This window comes from Myotis myotis, unplaced genomic scaffold (assembly GCF_014108235.1).
Source record: "Myotis myotis isolate mMyoMyo1 unplaced genomic scaffold, mMyoMyo1.p scaffold_m19_p_4, whole genome shotgun sequence".
Taxonomy (NCBI): Eukaryota; Metazoa; Chordata; class Mammalia; order Chiroptera; family Vespertilionidae; genus Myotis; species Myotis myotis.
This window is the reverse complement of record NW_023416346.1, coordinates 55,388,871-55,410,041: the sequence shown is the minus strand read 5'-3', so window position 1 is coordinate 55,410,041 and position 21,171 is coordinate 55,388,871. Positions and strand designations below refer to the sequence as shown.

Sequence of the window (21,171 nt, the reverse complement as noted above, 5' to 3'; positions counted from 1 at the left end):
AAGAAGAGCAAAATGTTTCTATTTCATATAGTCAATAGTGTTCTGTTTATTGAGTAATAGTCTCATAAAGAATTAAATACAAACTGACTTTGTGACATATTGGCTGTCACTAAGATTTCATCATCCTTCATTTACAAGGAGATAAATATGACTTACTGGAATGCCCATTAGGTACCACCCAGATGGCAAAGTAAAGAAAACTGCCTTTTTGTCTTCATCAGGCCAGGATATTTTTTCTTCCTGACCAATGCAGCACTGCAGATCTGAGAAATCTGAATAATTTGAGATTTTTGTATATGTCTCTGAGACTACAGAGGTGATTCTAGATAGCGAACAGAATGTATATGGAGAGTGAAAACATTAGAGAGAGTAGAATGGTTTGAGGAGGATAAATATACCTGGAAGGGGAAGGAGTTTAAAGAAGCAAATGAAGAAGAGGAGAGGGGAAGAGAGAAAAAAAAGAGAAGGGTAGTTTGTCAATAGAGAAGCCAGAAGCTTCTGAAATCTCTATTAAAGGGCTAAATGTGATCCTCATGTGGCTGTAAAGACCAGTTTAAAAGAACTGCTTTTTAACTGACATTTTTTTCATTATGGGATGAGAGCACTTTGCATGGTGTCTGCAGAATCCTTTATTTTCCATACATGTTGTTAACGATTGTCCTGAAAACCTCCTCAAATTGCTTCAAACAGGTAAGAACTCACAGAGGGTTTAAAACCATTTTAAGTGATGAAAGGTAAATGCCTACAATATAATTAATAGACCTAGGGCAAAGGAAACTGAAAATAATGAATCTTTATCTAACCATTACACTGGTACTTTTTATTCAATTTGATAATCAGAAACTGAAATAAGAAAATTCCATTTAAATGGGGAACGGAACAAACCTCTGGTATATATGCCAGTAGGCAATCATATGAATCAAAGGGTTCTTAAAAAGTTATCTGGTACAGGTCCTGTCCTTAAGACAACTTCTGACCTAAAACAACAAAAATACTTTAGTTGTTAGAATTTGAAAACCATCACTTTATATGTAAAATAAATTATAGCACTATAAGGACATGCTATTTTGGTTTGTGTATTCAGAGCATTTTGAGGGTATACTAAAGACTACAGTATAATACTGATATTAAAGAAATAAATTATTTCTTTTTCTATCTAAAAACAACTACTTGTTATTTAAAGATAACCTAGATCCAGATTTCCCCAATCTGAATTTTACATTTTCTTGAGATATATTAAATGTGTTAAGTAATAAGATCATTTCTCTAGATATTCAAATAGATATAGAAGCTTAACAATCACAGCAAATATCACTAACTATTCCAACCCAAATCATTAGATTCCACCTCATAAACAGGTAGCTAGGTTAAGTGGCAGATTAGTGTTTCAAAATTAAGTTGGGAATTATGTAATGCCATATGAACTGTGTACTTGACTCTGCAAGTAAGCTGTGCATTAAGTTTAGAAATTGTTGCTCTCTGTGGTTGTTGACAACAATTCAATTTTAATGACGTATTCACATAGGTGAAAAAATTCAAATCTGAATAGGCAAAAAACTATTACTTGTTCCCATCAGTCAAGCTATGTATTCCATAGCTTTCCTCATATCTGGAGTGATTTTAATTCTAGTCTAAAATTGGGCTTGTAAAATCTCCTTTCAATAAAATATGGTTGCAATTTAATTACAAGTTTATGTCAATTTCATGTGCATAAATATTTGGAAATGTAATGTAAAAGGAAGCAAGAAATAATAAATTCTTGCTAAGTTTTAGTTGAGGGATTCAAAATGGCTCACACTGCCTATGAAAAGTCACTTTCATAAAAGTTTCATAATTTTTCATGAATTTTTAATGCATATTTTACATACATATGTATAGGCCAGTTAAATTTTGGTTTATTTATTCATTTATTGAATCTATTGGAGGTACATTGGCTAATAAAATTATATAGTTTTAAGGTGTACAATTCTATAATACATTATCTATATATTCTTTGTTAACCTCCCAATTCATGTTTCTTTCCATTACCATTTCTCCCCCCATTTTCCCTCTCTTACCTCCCCCATCCCCATTTCTCTCTGGTAATGACCATACTGTTGTCTCTCAATGAGGTTTGGGGCAGTTTGTTTAATCCTTTCACCATTTTTTACTCAGTCCCCCCCCCCAACACCCTCCCTTCTGAAAAACCATGATTCTGTTTCTATTTTGTTCATCAGTTTATTTTGTTCATTAGAATCCACATATAAGTGAAATCATATGGTATTTCTCTTTCTCTGACTGGCTCACTTCACTTTGCATAATACTCTCCAGGTCCATTCTTATCCTAGAACTTTTGTGGCCAGATAAGGGAAAATTTTAATTATAATTATATCAACTCAGATTTTATTGACTTTATAATAGAAGAAAATTAAAAATCTAATGAATTGAATTCTAATTTTAGTCATGTTAATATGAGAATGAAGGAATCTTGTTTTAGTGCTTTCTAGACTATTTTAACTTGACTCAAAATTTTTATATTATTTTAAGTGCAGGATTATATTTATTTATGGAAATTTGCCTCCCCATAAAGTACATAAAGAATATCAACTTGAAAGTTAAACATTTAAAAATAATACAGCCACTTGTGTCAAAAAAAACCTTACAGCACCAACTGACTGTATGGCCATTTACATGATTAGGTTTTCTGCTTTAAAGCAATTATCATAATCTTTATTGTCACCAAGTAAAATAAAACAGGTTATAAAAGTTGAAATCTTATAAAAATTTCCTGAGAAAGAAAAAGCATTAACAGTATCAAGTTAGTTTTATTTCTCTTTATAACATAGTAATTCATTGAACTACATTAGAGTTGCTAAAGTCATTTGAGCAGGTCATTTTTAACAGTTTTAATTTTGAAAAGTTAGTCAGTTTTCCATGTATGTTACTTGAACACAATTACAAAACCTTATGGAATGTTGTACCTCAACTAGATTGTAAAAAGAAGAATGGTTGTGGGTAGATTTGACTTTCTATCAACAGGGTAGAATTAACCCTTAGATTTTTTCTGCAGTATTAGAGAATATGAGTAGCAAAATTAATTTAGATATAGTTATTCAGCATTGATCACAATGCTAACAATAAATAGCTGGTTTAAACAACACTGCTAAGCAGCATAATAGCCAAATGACTGACTATAGAAGGAGGAAATAAAGTGTTTACCTGAACTGTAATAATCAGATTCTTAATAATCAAATAGTGGCTGTGGTTATAATTTTCTATCTCTGTTAGAAATATTTTGTGTTTTTCTAATTTTTAATTTTTATTATAGCATATGAATGTACACAGCGAACCACAGGATGGGGCCAAAAGGCCATTGAAGTTCGCTCTTTGCAATCAAGGCTTCTCGAAAGTGAACTGAAGCGCAGGTCAATTAAGAAGCTGAGATTTCTGTGTACCCGAGGTGACAAGGTAATATATCCTCCAGTAAAAGAAAAAATAAAGAAAACAATGAAAATTAACTAAAAAAATTACTACTTTTAAAACTACATTTAATCTTTAAGATGGATTTGCTATTAGTTTTTTCATTTTACAAGAAAGAAAAATAAAATTATAATTTGGCTATTAGTGTAATGTAATCAATTTTATCAACCCAATCAGTTTAGGTGAAAAATGCATTGAATAAAATCATTACAGTCCTTATATTATGAGAAATAATAACAAGAAGAAATAATCCTAATAGGATTAGGAATCAATCACATTTAGAAGAGATTACAGAAGATTCACTTAATATCAGAACAGCCAGGGTAAAGCAATGTGCTTCAAGGAAAGGTACTAGTTTTCAATGTAAAGTAATATAATGGAAAGAACTGGTGTTTGAAGTCACATAGACCTAAGATGCAGTGCTGGCTCTGCCGCATGACTAGGTGTAAGAACCTTGAAGTTTGATTAATCTTTCTGGGCCTTAGTTTCTTCATCTCCATTCTAATTATGTTTATGGCACATACCATATTTATATGACATGTTTCTCTCTAAGCCAATCAGTTTAGCTCATAATGTCAATCTATCGATGTCAGTGCATTCCACTGACAGAGAAAATTAAAATTGCACCAAGTAGAAAATTTCATAAAAGCCAGCAACAATGGTGAACATCAAAATAATTTAATCATTTCCTTATATTTAAAAAAGGAAAATCAACAAGTGAAAGTTGATTTTAAGCAAAGAATTGTTAACCAAAATTAATCAAAAACTTTACCAGATAATTGTCACCTACAAAAAAATAATTTTGTTTAAATATAGTGCCATTTTATAGAATACTAGAGGCCTGGAGCACAAAATTCATGCACTCGGAGGTGGGGGTGGTCCCTCAGCTGGATTGTGAGAGGGCGCAGGCCAGGATGAGGGAGCCCACCTGTGCAAGATCTGGGCCAGTGAGGGATGTGAAAGGTTGGCCAGCTGGGGAGGGACCTTGGGAGGGCTCCAGGGTTTATCTGGCCCATCTTGCTCAGTCTCGATCAGCCAGAGCCCAGCAGCAAGCTAACCTACCAGTCAGAGTGTCTTTCCCCTGGTGGTCAATGCACATCATAGCGGCTGGTTGACCAGTTGACTCTCTGCCCCCTGGTGGTCAGTGCACATCATAGCAAGAGGTTCAGCGGCCTTAGCATATCATTAGCATATTACACTTTGATTGGTTGAATGGATGACCGGACACTTAGCATATTAGGCTTTTATTATATAGGACTAGTGGCCCAATGCATGAAATTCTTGCACAGGGGTTATTTCTTCATCCCAGCCTGCACCTCTCCAATCGAGGACCCCTTGGAGGATGACCAGCAGTCAGATATCCCTCTCACAATCTGGGACCACTGGCTCCTACCTGCTCACCTGCCTGCCTGCCTGACCACCCCTAACTGCCTTTACCTGCCTGATCACCCCTAACTGCCCACTCCTGCCAGCCTGATGTTGCCCCCACCTGCCCTCCCATGCCGGCCTGATCTCACCCACAACGGCCCTCCCCTGCCAGCCTGATCTCACCCCTAACTGCTCTCCCCTGCTGGCCTGATCACCCCTAACTGCCCCTGCCTACCTGATCACCCCTAACTGCCCTCCCATGCCAGCCTGATCTCATCCCCAACTTCCCTCCCCTGCCAGCCTGATCTCGCCCCCAATGACCCTCCCTCCTGGCCTGATCTCACCCCCACCTGCCCTCTCCTGCTGTCCTGATTGCCCCTAACTGCCTCTGCCTCCGCCCCCACCACCATGGCTTTGTCCTGAAGGAAGTCAGACATCTGGAAGATGGCTGGTCCACCCAGTCTAATTAGCATATTACCCTTTTATTAGTATAGATAGATTATGTAAGATAGGGTTGCTTAAAGTGGAGGGAAGGCCTTTTTCAGCAGGAGGAGATGCTCTTGGCAGACAAAAATACATAATCCCTATATCTGGACTGATAGCCAACCATATGCACTATACTGCCAAACTGGTCTTTAAAAAATTGAACCTCTTCCTTACACCTTACACCAAACTGCTGTTTCCCTGAAAACCCCTCCTCAGCCCCCACCTTAGGTTCTGCCTTTTCAGTTCACTCAGATTAGGTTCTGATTGGTCAGTTTCTATGTCAGTCAGTGTCAAAAGCTCCACCTCCTAGACAGCCATTAGAACCCTCGCAGTTTACCCAGATTTGGTTCTGATTGGTCGGTTTCTATGCCAGTCAGCATCTCCGAGCCTATCTCTAGGTCTGATCAGAGAGGCTGGGCTGATTAGCAGCCACTCCAGGCTGCTGGCCAGGGGACTGAACTGCTGGTCTCTCAGAGAGAGAGAGGCCTGGCTGCTGGTGAGGCCCAGAAAGAGACTGCAGATTAGACCCTGCTTCTCTCTCTCTCTCTGGGCCTCACCAGCAGCTGTGGTAACTGCTGATCAGCCCCACCTCTCTCTCTCCCCAAGAGGTCAGCAGTTCAGCCCGCTCACCAGTTCCGCTCATCAGAGCCTGCTGCACGCAACCTGGCATTCGGTCAAGCCTTCGGTCATTTTGGACATTATGGACCCTGGGTTTTTATATATTAGGATGGTAAAAGGTATTTTTTTAAGATATATTTAGACTACATTCTATTTTAAAATTCTTAGTCTTTAAATTGAAGAAATTCTATTCTGAAAAGCAGTATAGCTTAATATTTTAAGTGATTGATGCAGATAAATTGAAATTATAGTTGTATCTAACAAATATCAGGTTACAATGTACTAAACATTTACTGATGGTGTCTTTCTTTCTTTTTAAAGCTATTCTTTACCTCTACTTTGAGCAATCACCACAGCCGGGTTTACTTTATGACCCTTGGAAAACTTGAAGAGCTCCAAAGCAATTATGGTGTTTAAAAGATTACAATGATTGATTACACCATTTACAAACATCATAAATATGCAATTTGCATCTTAAAAATTCTGAGATTAAATTAGCATTCAGTTTTATTATTAGTGAAATGTTAAATCACATACTTTACTTTTAATGTAGCACATAATAGTTCTAATGAGAAGTGCAGCTTTATATATAAAATTAACTGTAGCAAGCTCTATGTACTCCAGTGGTGTACAATATCTTTTGCACAACCTTTGTCACTTTTGTTACTGTGAATTCAAGCATTATTCTTTGGACAGTTTGGACAGTATCTATATGTGAAGAAACCTGTAATGAGTTAGATTTCAAGTAGTTTTCAAAAGAATTGGCACTGAATAAGCTTTTTCAGAAAAAGTAAGAGTATAAATGAACCATATAGGAATTTTCAAAGTCATATAAAGAACTAAATGTTAGATTATGAAATGAAAACAACAAGGACTATGCTATAAACCAGACTAAGGTTGAACAACGTATATGCCTGGAGAAAACTACAGTGATAAAGGGGGAAAAGACCACCCATTTTCCCATTGCCCCATGGCAGTTAAACTCACAGTAAAAGAGCAGTTGTGTTCTTTTCACTGCATGTTAAGCTGTTTTTCTCCTGGTAAGAAGAAAGTTAAACCTCAGATGCTTTATTTTCCTCAGAACCCCCAACAATGTGCAATAGTTTTTAAAAACCCCTATGGTTTTTAAATAATACACTTGCATGCCTGAATACAGGACTGAACTCCTATACACATGTACTGTAGAATTACTTTATTTTTTTAATACTTTAATGTAGGAGTCAAATTTTAACCCCAAGAACCAATTGGTTGATTTATCAATATTCTTATCTGGCCAACAGACATTAAATATTTTCCCAACCCCAGATAAAACTATATAAAAGTTTCCCTTCAGTTATTAAAAAAATATAATAAAAATTTTAGCTGCTAAAATTTATCTTTTATATTTCTATTTCTGTAAAATTGGAAATTTATCTAAAGTGATAAATCCACATGTAGGGACTTAATGTTTTAGGTAAAAATAATGAAAATATTTTGAAAAAATAAAACTTTGTTCAGATACCCAAACCTACAAATTTAGAGTGCTGAAAATTATGCTAGTTTATCATCCATATATGTTATAGATGCCATACAAAGGTGATTTTTGGTCACCTATGGTAACTGCCACCTGGTGAAAAGCATAATTTCTGCATATCCATCCTCAATACCATGGTTAGTTCTGGGGCAATAGAGAGGCAACTGAACTACCACAAAGTTTACCTCAGTATAATTCCTCTAGCCTGCTTCTAAAATCTGAAGCCAGTGCTAGTGGGATCATAATTTTCAAACTACCTGGTTAACCAAAATACAAAAGCAGCTGACTATGTGTGATTTCATGATAGCATGTTATTTTCTTAGGATCTTAGTGCCAGGAATGATGATACAACAACTTATATCAAGAGTTTAGTAGCTCAATAGTGAGAATTTAGGTGAACCCGAATCCATGAATTAAAAAAATAAATGTGATTCACATCTCTGTTACTGTGATACAATAATGTGATCCTAAAACTGGCTTATTCTTGAGTGTTTACAATTAAAATAACTTTTTAAATGCAGTAGTTTAAAAAGAAAAAAAAAAACTTTCATGTCAAATTATTTCCTTAGAAGTAGTCTTCATTATCATAAATTTGTACACCTTAAAGGCCATGGGGAACTTTGTGCAAGTACCTCATCGCTGAGCAAATGGAGCTTGCTATGTTTGAATTTCAGAAAATGTTCTCATTTAAGTAGTATGTAGAATCAAGTCTTTTAGGAATTAATTTTTCTTCAAAATATTTACTCAAAGTTAAGTTTCAAAAATAACTTTTATGTTAAAATCATATTTTAAGGTAGTAAGAGGGTAAACTATTTTAGGATGTCAACTCCCATTGTACTCTGTGGTTGTTATTCTAATACACATAGACAATAGTGAGCTACATATACAGAAATGTCCCAAAGTAAACAAGCCGGAGAGATTGCAAAATGGGTAACTGAGCTTTAAAGGATAAGGTGTTTAGTGAAGAAAGCAAGGTGATCATATATTAAGAAGAAATTGAAATGTTGGGTAGCCAAATAGGACTGAACATATTTAAAGTGGTTCAGAAGTAATGAATATTTTTGATTTATATGTTAATTCATCTGGAATTTTTATACCATATGCCAGCTAGAACAAGTAAGTGAAGGGACAATGAAATGTTGTAGTCAGTGCACTGTAATAGAAGAAATTATATCAACACCTTACCTTGTAGCAGCAGCATCTGGAAGCCCTGGCCTATCACAGAAATGTGGTGGGGGATACTTGACAAGTCAATTCCCTAGTTCTGTGATTTGAAGCATGAATGTTGTGGTAGGTTGTGAGTAGTATTGGGACAGAGAAAGTCTTATTTCAGTGTACTTTAATTTTTTCATCAAAACCCTTTTATTAAAATAAAAGGCATCATTGGAAATATTTGAAAACTAGAAAATGTGTGAAAAGGATTGTCAAGAAAAGCTCTGATTAAGTATGTTAAAGAAAGGTAAGATCCTCAGAGGAAACAGTAAGAAAGGATCATGATTAAGAGAGTAAAATAGGCAAAACAGAAATTACATATGTATGTACACACACAAACCATTAGAATGCATAAATTTTAACATTTTCAGTGCTACCAGTCTCTATATAAATTAATCACTAATTGTTTTCTGCCAGGTCTTACTTAATTAAGATATAAGATAGTATCCATAAAACCAGGAATAATACCACATGAATTCAATGGGAACTTTTAGGTATTCTTCTATTCTTTTTAAATGTGCTTATTTAAATTGATTTGTATTTAGTCTGTGCTCTAACTTTAAAAAAATTATTGAAATCATCTTTGAGATTGCTAATTGTTTCATCAGAAAGTCTTCAATGAACCGTTGTTCAACCTCTAAAAATAAAAAAATTGAATTATTGATGGATGTCATTATTTGAAATATACTTATCTTAATGCCTCTGAATTAGAACTCATTTAAGGAATATTAATTTACTTAAAGTGTATAATAACACACTGATTAAAAGGTGTTAGGGGTTCTGCCTATTGTTCCATTAATAATTTTGGCCAACTAGTGGTATATTATTAATCTGGCTAAAATCTTCCAGGGTATAGTGGTGGAATTAGAACTAATCAGTTTTCTTCTAAGTGTGTTGGACTTTACATAGACACACAGACTCAAAGGATGTGGGTTAAACCCAAGCATGTTTTAATGCTGACTTACTTCCCATCTCACCCCAGTGTCCTGAATTCCTGTGGAGAAGAGGAGGAACCTTATCAAAAGGGTAATCTTATCCAAAGAGAGGAATAAAGATTTATAGTTTCTTAGCATTTAAGAAAGAGTTTAATATAGGCTGATGATGGGAAATAGGAGGTGGAGTAATCCTGGCAGGTCATCAAGGAAGCTGAACCCTTTAATTGGGGCCAGAAAAGAATAGTACTTCTCTTAGCAGGTCACAGAAGCATTTAAGACATGGTGCCATGAATATTTATTGTCTTGGAATATTCTGGAGAGATGCTCATCAAGCTTTCCCAGTAGGGACAGCTGGGTGTGGTCCCAATTTGTTAAGTGTAGCCAGGCATTCAGAAGTTGGTTTATTCAGACATGACAAGCTTGTCTGGGCTTTTCAAGACTAAATTCAAAGTTCTCCATTACAATCAACTGAATATATAAGGCCCAGAGATTTTACCTATTTTAAGAGACAATGTTATGAGCCAAGGAATACAAATATCATCACAGATTGATATTAGAATGGGCAGGGTGATGCTCCAAGGTCGATAAAGGACATTGTCCTAGGGATCCTTTACCAAAACCTGGGGATGGGGTAGGTCATGAGTAGAAGTCACTATTAGTAACTTTATCACTCTTAAAGGGAATAGTGCATTTGAAGACTCCAGTAATGCAAGTCTATTAACTGAATCTTATCACAACACTATGATTTCCAACATAATAGCATGTGCCACACCAGCACAGCCAAGGGTGAACCTGAGGAGGGGTGGTGAAGGATTAAAGAAGACAGACAAGCCCTGACCAGTTTGGCTCAGTGGATAGAGCATCGGCCTGTGGACTGTAGGGGCCCAGGTTCAATTCCTGTCAAGGGCATGTACCTTGGTTGCAGGCACATCCCCAGTAGGGAGTGTGCAAGAGCCAGTTGAATGGATGTTTCACGCTCATCGATGTTTCTAACTCTCTATCTCTCTCCTCCCTTCCTCTCTGTAAAAAATCAATAAAATATATTTTTTAAAAAAAGACAGACAAAGAGACTACAGCTGGGGCCAAGGGTAAACCTGAGGAGGGGCGGTGAAGGATTAAAGAAGGCAGACAAAGAGACTACAGCTGGGCCTTGGGGGATCTCCCATGCCTGGATGAGGACACATAAGACCCAGCCTGCAAGCCAATGCTTTATTGTATAGTCTGATTAAAACAAGGGTAGATTAACATGTATACAAAGGTTCTTGTTTTGGCAACACTTGCGGCACCTCCCACAGCCCATTAGCTACTTAGGAAGGAATTAAGGAGGGCTACAAGGTCAGGGTTAATTATGCTAGGCGAGCTCTGCCCTCCAGGCTGGGACTTGTTTGTGGCCCTGCCACAGGTGAGCCGGAGGCTTGACCCTAGCCACTCCCTACAATAGCACTTTTTTATTTATAGCAGTGGTTCTCAACCTTGGCTGCACATTAGAATCACCTGGGAATCTTTTTAAAATTCTGATTTCTGGGCCTCATCCTCTGGAAATTCTGTTTCTTTGTTATGGGGTGGGCCACAACATTAGTTAACAAAGAAACAGAATTTCTGGAGGATGAGGCCCAGAAATCAGGATTTTAAAAAGATTCCCAGGTGATTCTAATGTGCAGCCAAGGTTGAGAATCACTGATTTATAGGGACTTTAACCCTTAAGGAGTCTCAGGTTCTTGGAGGTAATAAAGCCATTGAATATGGCTGCTCTTTAACTAAAAAAAAAAAAAAAATGATTGGAGGCAGCTAATGAATTAAAGACCAAAGATGTTTCAGAAAACAGTACTACATGTCTTATGTTGATCACAACCATGCCAATTAATTCAAAAAGAATAGTTTCTAATGGAGTAAAATTGATTCTCTACGGATGAGTAAAAAATCAGATTTTAGATTCATGTTTTTTGATAGCTTTGCTACCCCATATGTCAAAGTGCCTCATTTGGTGCTTAACATACAACAAAGGCTCAAGAAAAACATGAGTTGAAAGGGAGAATTGGTCCTTTTTTACCTTGATTGTCCTTATTGCTATTTTATTAAAAGAGCTTAAAATTCACAAATCCATTAGATTCATCAAAGTACCATCTGTGTTCTGGTAACTAAAAAGGTGACCTATTTGGGGTAGTTTGAAATGATCTTACCCTACACAAATGAAATTAAACAAAGGCTATGTCAAAATAAAATTAAAATAGTGTCTTTTTACACTTTGTTACCTTTGAAAGCAACACATAAGGGACCACTATTGTTGTGCCCAGATTTCAAGGTTCCCAAAAAGCCCATCAGGGAGCCAGCGAGTCCAATGCAAAAGCAAAGAGTCCTTCATTTCGAACTAGTTCGGCTCCCCAACCACACTCACCCATGCAACAACGGTAAGCCCAGTGGCCACGAGAGAGCGAGGCCTGATGGGATTGTGGGTTTTATAGTAAGGGCAGGGGAGGGGACTGTGGGCCCCGCCGATTGGCCAGGCGCAAGTCGAGTCTTGTTACACAGGATGTGGTCATATTGATGGCGTGTGCACTTCCCTTGATTATCATTGGTTAGTCCAGAGAAATCCTGGGCGTGGCCAGCAGAGGCCTGGGCCTCCGGGAAGAAGCCCCCACCAAGCACATGGCTCTGCCCAAAAATGGAGGACCCAGGGGAAGATGGAGGGCGCAGTCCTCACCCCCCAAGGGCGAGCTGAGCCCGGGCTCCAGGGGCCAGTCCGGTTGCCGGTGGTCCAGCAGATCGACCAGTTCCAGCCCAGACAGAAAGTCCACACCCTCAGTCTCGTCCCCGGGGGCGCCGGCAATCGCCTCCTCCTCCATCTCCTCAGGCAAGGGCACACGCCCCGCACCGCCGCTGCTGGCCGCGTGGGTCCAGTCCGGGGGCGGCGGGCGGGTGGCCTGCACTGGGCTCCCACCGTGGGCTGGGGAGTCGGTGCCCGAGGCTGCCAGCAGTGTGGTCAGGCTGTGCCTCATGGGGCCCGGCGGCCGGCCCACGTAGGCCCCGCGATGACTCGCCCTTTCACTATGACCCTTTAGTAATTACTCAAGAATCATGAGTAATGGCAAAGATTGTTTAATAACATAAAAACAGGACAAAATGAGCCACTCAACTAGCTGTTTTGTACAACCATTTGGTTTAAATGTGATTTTTTCCCCCACAAGATTAACTCTGTTATAGCACCCTGAGCCATATGTAGTCGTCAATGTGTACTTTTTGGTTCAAAATTTTAACTTATTTTCCCATAAATAGATATATCTAATGCCAGGCATTCCCTAAAGGTACTTTTTAGAAGAAGAAAGAATTTGTATGACTTGTGGGTGAATAGGTAGCTATTAAAATGCATGCAAGTTGGGAACATCTTTCCAAAATTCTAAAAGCATGAATGCAACACCATGAAGCTGAGTCTCACAAGTTGAGATAGTCAGAAATCAATATAATAAATTTCAAAGAGAAATGGACTAAAAAAAATTTTCCCCACAAAATTAATATTATATGTCAGACTGGAAAAATATATTCTTTATTTGATAGTCCCGAAAGCATTAATGAATTTTACTCCACAAACCTGAATGTGCAAAAACCAAACCAATACCAAAAATGATTATTTGGACTGCATTTCTTATCCCACCAATCTGGGAGGAAATTTAATCATAATCATTACCTGGACTTTCCTCATTCATCCATTAGGATTATACAGAGGTCTGGGGGCATCAAAAAATCCAGGGATACTCCAATGGTCAACACTGATACGCTTATTGCTTACTTAGTTTCTTGCAGTGACTCAGACTTCTGTGTAATGTGTGGCCATGGAAATTTCTGTCAAAGCAGGGAGCCTAGATACCTAGGTTCATATCTACTGTGATCACACTACCTCCCTAAGTTCTGGGTGGGCATGGGTCCCTGTTGCTTTAGAAACCACAGTTCTGCATATCCTTTCTTATCTCTGGTTAATCTTTCCCTTTCCCACTAAATCCTTGTATTTCTGTCCCCACCTCATTCCATGTAAAATGTAATTACATCTTTCCCTTCCCTTTATGAGAATGACCTAACATAATTTTGTAAAAGAGCTTGGGCTTAAAAAAATCCAGCAAGAGATTTTGAGACAGTTTTTGCTTTAAGTTTCAGTATATGTATAACCTCTTTATCTGCCAATGAAAAATGAATCCTCTTTAATTTGGAGAGGAAATTCATTGAGAACAAATTAAAACCACAATTAGTAATCATGTCACCTACATATGAAAAAATTCACCTTAATGTAGTCAAGCAAATGAAAATTTGGAAACAAGACACTATTATTGCTATGAATAGAAGTCCAGAAATTCCTAATCTTCTCTCATTACCCTCTCTACATCCCCTTCCCCAATACCCTCATCTTTTCCTTTATGATGTGTTGTAGCTTCCAAACAACTGTCTCTTTTAGATAAGTGTCCCTCATTTCTCCTTAGTAGCCCCCACCTTTGAATCCCTTGCTATCAAACTGTACTACCTATTTCCCATCCTGATTACAGTCACGTATAGACCCACCATATCATTCCTGCTTATTACTTAAACATTTTAGCACTGGTTGGCTGTCTTTTCCTCCAACACTATTTCTAATTATTGGTAAAGTTCATATCTACTTACATGATTCTGTCAATATTCTTTCTACTTAAATCTGGCAATTCCTATCTAAATAAACTTGACCACATTATCTCAACCACCCCTCTTCTAGACTCTAGATCATATCATTATCAGTAACCATACTTCTTTTCTGTTAGAGAGAGAGGAAAAGAGAGAGAGAGAGGGAGAGAGAAAGATATCGACTTTTTGTTCCATTTATTTATGCATTAATTGGTTGATTCCTGTATGTGCCCTGACTGGAGATTGAACCCACAACCTTGACACATCAGGATGACGTTCTAGACAACTAAGTGACTCAGCCATGGTGATAAATATACTTCTTTCATAAACTCGGTTTCAATTGTCCCACTCTCAGACCACTTCATTTTCAAGTGACTTCTTCTCTCACTGGAATACAAAAATTATTTTACCTCATATGGAGCCACAATCCATTCAACCTAACACCTTTTTACTGCCCTCACCCAAAGAAATTCTCCAAAGAAGTTCTCACTTACTCAGCTAAGATTTCCTAGTATATTAACATAATCAATCCTTTGCATGGACCCTTAACTCTATTGCCTTTCCTTAGGTTGGCAGAACCACAAATGTCCTTGAATTCAACTATTTGTCTCCTCCACACCACAGCAGTGCAGCTAATTGTGGCTATAGGAAAAACACAACTATACTAACTGGTCACATTTTTTAATTCATGACTGAAAGTCACCCGGTAACTAATATTACATTTCCCTAGCCCACTCACTTTTCCCATTCACATTTAGAAATGATACATTCATATTTTTTCTCTGTCCTTAATCCTCTAACATATACTCTCCTATTCTTGACTAAAGACATACAGTCCTACTTAACTGAGAAAACAAAAATAGTCATTACTAGTTTTCAGCATCTTATCTACCCATGTATCATGTTAAGTCTCTGCAATTCGTGTTTCCCAAATCAGTTTTATATTAATTCCAATTGAACTTTCATCCTCACCATTCCAGGGAAATAGCTAAGAGCTCTTGTAAAGGTCATCAATGAAGTTTACATTGTCAAATCCAATGCCAATTCTTTTTATTTTATTTTATTTTTATTTATTTAAGAAAGGGAGAGGGAGAGAGAATAGAAACATAAATGATGAGAGAGAATCATTGATTGGCTGCCTCCTGCACCACCTATTTGGGACTGAGCCTGCAACCCACACATGTGCCCAGACCAGGAATTGAATCATGGCCTCCTGATTCATAGGTCAACATTCAACCACTGAGCCACGCAGAACAGGATATGCCAATTCTTTCCATTCCTCTTTTACTTAACATATCAGCAATGTTTGGCAAAATTGATAACTCCATCTTCCTTGACATAATTTCTTCTCTTGGCTTCTGGGATAGCACTTTCTCCTGATTTGTCTCCTACATCATTACTGTAATTGAGTGTGTCTGTAGGAAAACATATAACCATGCTAACTGCTCTCATTTCTTACTGTCTCCTCTTTTGGTTTGTTGTCATCTCTTATCTCTAAATGTTATAACACCTCAGGGCTCATTTCTAGTATCTTATATCTCTTCCATTATAATTTTTTCTACTTTATAACACCTATTCTCATGCATTTTAAAGTCATCTATACACTGGCAAGACACAAATAATTATCTTCAGTCTGAACCACTTCCCTGAGATCCAGATTCATATAACCTGCTGCTTACATGATATATTCAATTTTAAAAAGCAGCTTTATTCAAAGTGGGAATAGAGGGATCATAACTCAAAGTAACAAAAGCCTATATGACAAACCTACAGCCAACATCATCCTTAACAGAAAAAAACTAAAATCATTTCTCCTAAGAATAGGGACAAGACAAGGATGCCCACTTTCACCACTCCTGTTTAACATAGTACTGGAAGTACTAGCCATAGCAATCAGACAAGAAGAAATAAAAGGAATCCAAATTGGAAAAGAAGAAGTAAAACTGTCCTTATTTGCAGATGACATGATATAGTACATAGAAAACACTAAAGACTGCATCAAAAAAACTACTAGACTTAATAAATGAATTTGGCAATGTAGCAGGATGCAAAATTAACACCCAGAAATCTATGGCTTTTTTATACACCAATAATGAACTCACAGAAAGAGAAACTGAAAAAAAAATCCCATTTGCCATTGCAACAAAAAAATTAAGATACCTAGGAATAAACTTAACTAAGGAGGTAAAAGACCTGTACTCAGAAAACTACAGGACATTGAAAAAAGAGATAGAAGTTCACATAAACAAATGAAAGAATATACCATGTTCATGGATTGGTAGAATCAACATCATTAATTGCAATTTATAGATTCAATGCAATCCCCATTAAAATACCAACAGCATATTTCTTTTTTAAATTTTATTTTATTGTTTAAAGTATTGCAAATAGTAATACTTTATGTCTCCTTTTTTCCCATTGACCTCCCCTGGGTCTCCCCTACCCCCGCACATGCCCTCACCACCCCCCAGTGTCTTGTGTCCATTGGTTATGTTTATATGCATTCATACAAGTCCTTTGGTTGATCTCTTACCCCAGTCAACCCTCCCCTGCATTCCCACTGTAGTTTGGCAGTCTTTGACAGTCTGTTCAATGCTTCATTGTTTCTATATCTATTTTTGTTCATTACTTGTTAATGTTCTTTATATTCCACAAATGAGTGAGATCATGTGGTATTTATCTTTCACTGAATGGCTTAGTTCACTTAGCATAATGCTCTCTAGGTCCATTCATGCTGTTTCAAATGGTAAGAACTCCTTCCTTTTTACAGCAGCATAGTATTCCATTTTGTAGATGTACCACTGTTTTCTAATCCACTCATCTGCTGATGGGCACTTAGTCTGTTTCCAAATCTTAGCTATTGTAAATTGTGCTGCTATGAACATAGGGGTGCATATATCCTTTCTGATTGGTGTTTCTGTTTTCCTGGGATATATTCCTAGAAGTGAGATTACTGGGTCAAATGGCAGTTCCATTTTATTTTTTTGAAGAAACGCCATTCTGTTTTCCACAGTGGCTGCACCAGTCTGCAGTCCCACCAACAGTGAAGGAGGGTGCCTTTTTCTCCGCATCCTCTCCAGCATGTGTCATTTGTTGATTTGTTGATGATAGCCATTCTGGCAGGGGTGAGATGGTACCTCATTGTCATTTTGATTTGCAACCCTCAGATGATTAGTGACTTTGAGCATATTTACATATGTCTCTTGGCTTTCTGTATGTTCTCTTTCAAAAAGTGTCTATTTAGGTCCTTTGCTCATTTTTTGATTGGATTGTTTATCTTCCTTTTGTAAAGTTGTATGGGTTCCCTGTAAATTTTGGAGACTCAAGCCTTATCAGAGATGACATTGGCAAATATGTTCTCCCATGCAGTGGGCTTTCTTGTTGTTCTGTTGATAGTTTTGTGTTTTTGTTTTGCTGTGCAGAAGCGTTTTATTTTGATGAAGTCCCATTTGTTTATTTTATCCTTAGTTTCCATTTTCCTAGGTCCTAGATGGTGAACCTATGACACGCGTGTCAGAGGTTATACGCAAACTCATTTTTTTGGTTGATTTTTCTTTGTTAAATGGCATTTAAATATATAAAATAAATATCAAAATTATACATCTTTGTTTTACTATGGTTGCAAATATCAAAAAATTTCTATATGTGACACAGCACCAGAGTTACGTTAGGGGTTTTCAAAATGCTGACACACCAAGCTCAAAAGGTTCGCCATCACTGCCCTAGGAGCTGTATCAGTAAAGATATTGCTACAACAAATGTCTACTATTTTGCTGCCTATGGCTTCTTCTAGTATTTCTATGGTTTCCCATCATACATTTAAGTCCTTTATCCATTTTGAGTTTATTTTTGTGTATGGTGTAAGTTGGTGGTCTAGTTTCATTTTTTTGCATGTATCTGTCCAATTTTCCCAACACCATTTATTGAAAAAGCTGTCTTGACTCCATTATATGGTCTTGCCTCTTTTGTCAAATATTAATTGAGCATATTGGCTTGTGTCAATTTCTGGGTTCTTTGGTCTGTTCCACTGCTCTATATGTATGTTCTTGAGAACAGTAGCCTTGCCTCTGTGTTGTTTCTCCAGTCTTGTCAGTCCCAAAGCACCTTGCCTTTCTCTTATCACCTTTCAAAGTCCTCCTTTGGTTTCCACATGCATTATAAATCCAGAGTTTGTAGTTAGTTGTACATGGTGGGAAGGGGAAGAGAGAAATGAGTCTGTTCCATCTTGTACCTTGTATTTACAGTGACCTAAATAATGCATCCATACACCTCTTTATTGCCTTTTCTTCCTTTCTGACTCACTCTACCAACTCTATAACTCCTGTTTTCAGTCATCATCTTTCAAATAAACCATCTGAACCCATGTTTTTGTAACAAGTTTTGCTTTCACTAGAAGTCAAACAAAGACAAACCAAATAGGCTAAAATAGGTTATAGACATGAAAAATATGATCATCAAAAGGAGAATAGTGTATAAACTTATTAAAATGTTTGACCCACTCATAATGAAATAAATAAGAATGATAACAAAGATATCATTTTCTACCTGTCATATTGGCAGAGGTTAAAGATTTTAATATTATGCCTATTGTATGTGCTATATTGTAATCTCTTTGCAAGACAATTCGACTATAGCTCTCAGCATACACATGTCCTTTGATTCAGTCATTTTACTTCTTTTTTTTTAAATATATTTTATTGATTTTTTACAGAGAGGAAGGGAGAGAGATAGAGAGTTAGAAACATCGATGAGAGAGAAACATCGATCAGCTGCCTCCTGCACATCTCCTACTGGGGATGTGCCCGCAACCCAGGTACATGCCCTTGACCGGAATCAAACCTGGGACCTTTCAGTCCGCAGGCCGACGCTCTATCCACTGAGCCAAACCGGTTCCGGCATTACTTCTAGAAATATATACCACAGATGTACTCACACATATATAGGTGTATGCACAAGGGTGTTCGTTGCAGGACTGGTGGTATTAAAGCATTGGACTGGGGAGAAATAATTGAATTTCCATCAGTAAGCTATTGATTTTAAAAGTATGATTTTAAAAATATTTCCTACTAAATCCATATAGTAGGAAATATTCCATAAAAAAATAAAGCATATCTATGTGGGACAATATAGAAAACATCACAGATTCAGTAAAGGAATAATATAAGGTGCAAAAATGTACATAGCATAATTGAGAATTATTTATACTGTTATATTACACTAGAGGCCCAGTGCACAAAATTCATGCAGGGGGGGGCGGGGTCCCTCAGCCAAGCCTGCCCCCTCTCACAGTCTGGGAGCGTCAGGGGATGTCCTACTGACAGGAGGCAACCGGACTGATCAGGGGAAGGAGCCACCCCTATCACCCCACTGCTGCTGCCACTGCTGGCTGCCACAGCCACCAAGGTGTTTTCATTAACACGGACTCCAGTCCCTTCACCACGAAAAAATGACACTTTATTTAGGCATTTTCAAGATGTCTCTTTCATAGGATATGACATTTCTTTCTTTTTTTTATTTATTTTTTATCCTCACCTGAGGATATTTTCCCATTGATTTTTAGAGAGTGTGGAAGAGAGAGGAAAAGACAGAGAGAAACATCAATGTGAGAGGGACACTTCGATTGGTTGCCTCCTGCATGAGCCCTGACCTGGGCCCCAGCCAGGGAGGAGCCTGCAACCTAGGTACATGCCCTTGGTCAGAATTGAACCTGGAACCTGCAGTCTACAGGCCAAGGCTCTAACCCACTGAGCCAAACCAGCTAGGGCAGGATATGACATTTCTTAGCCCCTCCAGCAGCAGACCTTCATTTTTTTTTCCTCCAGGAGTGAGGTGGAAAAACCCTAAATCACCTTCTCGGATTCTTATTACCCAAGTTACCAAGAACAATGCGAGTGGTGTACTGGGAGCTTAGCCAATGAACAGTAAGAAAAGGTGTTTTCTTTGCAGCTCACATGCAGAGGCAGGACTGCTGGCACACCACAGCTGGCAGGCCCCCCTGTCTCTGCTCCAGGCATGCTCAAGTCACCACTGCAGCTTAGGCACACCCCCCTGTCTCCACTCCAGGCCTGCGCCATCCATGACTTGCCTCACCGCGCACGCAGTCCCCTCCTGCCCACCTGCGCGCAGCCTCCTTCTAAGCAGTCATGATGTTACAGTGTCCCGAACAATTTGCATATTACCTCTTTTTATATAATATATATATACATATATACACAATAACTTTTAACATTAATAAATACTGCCCCTGAGAAAAGAAAAATATAGTTTGAGTAGGTGAAATATCTATTCTTCATTTTCTATATTTTTGTACTCATAATTTTTAGTCATGCTCATATATTATATTTTCAATTATAAAAATTCACCAAATAAATAATGGATGTGTGTTCCTTAATTGTAATTGAAATTTAATTTTGACTGTTTTAGTTTGAGAGGGAAAAACTATTTGTTCTCTAGAGTTGGTGCATAGAAAAATACCCCCCCACACACACACACACACATACACACACCAAAACGTTAAAAGTAATAATCTACATAAAGAAAAAACCATATATTATTCTATTTATTTTACATAATTTCCTGAAATATTTGTAATGTGCATGTATTATTTAAATAATGAAGTAGTATTGAAATAATTTAAAATTATTTAAACAAATACAGTACTATTATTATATTTTAAAAACTTATTTCCCAAAAATATATATTTTAATAAACTTTTTTAAATGAACTCTTTATGGCATGTCTGGATGTCACCATCCTCCTTCTCACTGCAAAACTACTTTATCCTATTACTAGCTGTCCTTTTTCCCTTGACTCTTCAACGTTGGTCTAATTGCTGCTTTTGTAGCATAATTAGGAAGTACATGAGAGAAAAAGAGTCCCCTCATTGAACACTTGAGCTTAGGCCTCTAATGCAATACATATTAAGGGGAATGTGATTTT

The 21,171-nt window shown here is 37.5% G+C and overlaps 1 protein-coding gene across 1 annotated transcript in view; it reads left to right on the top strand.

The window, feature by feature from the left end:
* Positions 1-9,285, top strand: part of NRK (Nik related kinase) — a 171,934-nt gene extending 162,649 nt beyond the window's left edge. The window contains exons 28-29 of the mRNA XM_036306187.1: positions 3,308-3,447; positions 6,253-9,285. Of these exons, the coding sequence (XP_036162080.1) occupies positions 3,308-3,447; positions 6,253-6,348 (236 nt within the window). The 3' untranslated portion in view covers positions 6,349-9,285. The remainder of the gene's footprint in view (positions 1-3,307; positions 3,448-6,252) is intronic.
* Positions 9,286-21,171: the final 11,886 nt, after the last annotated feature.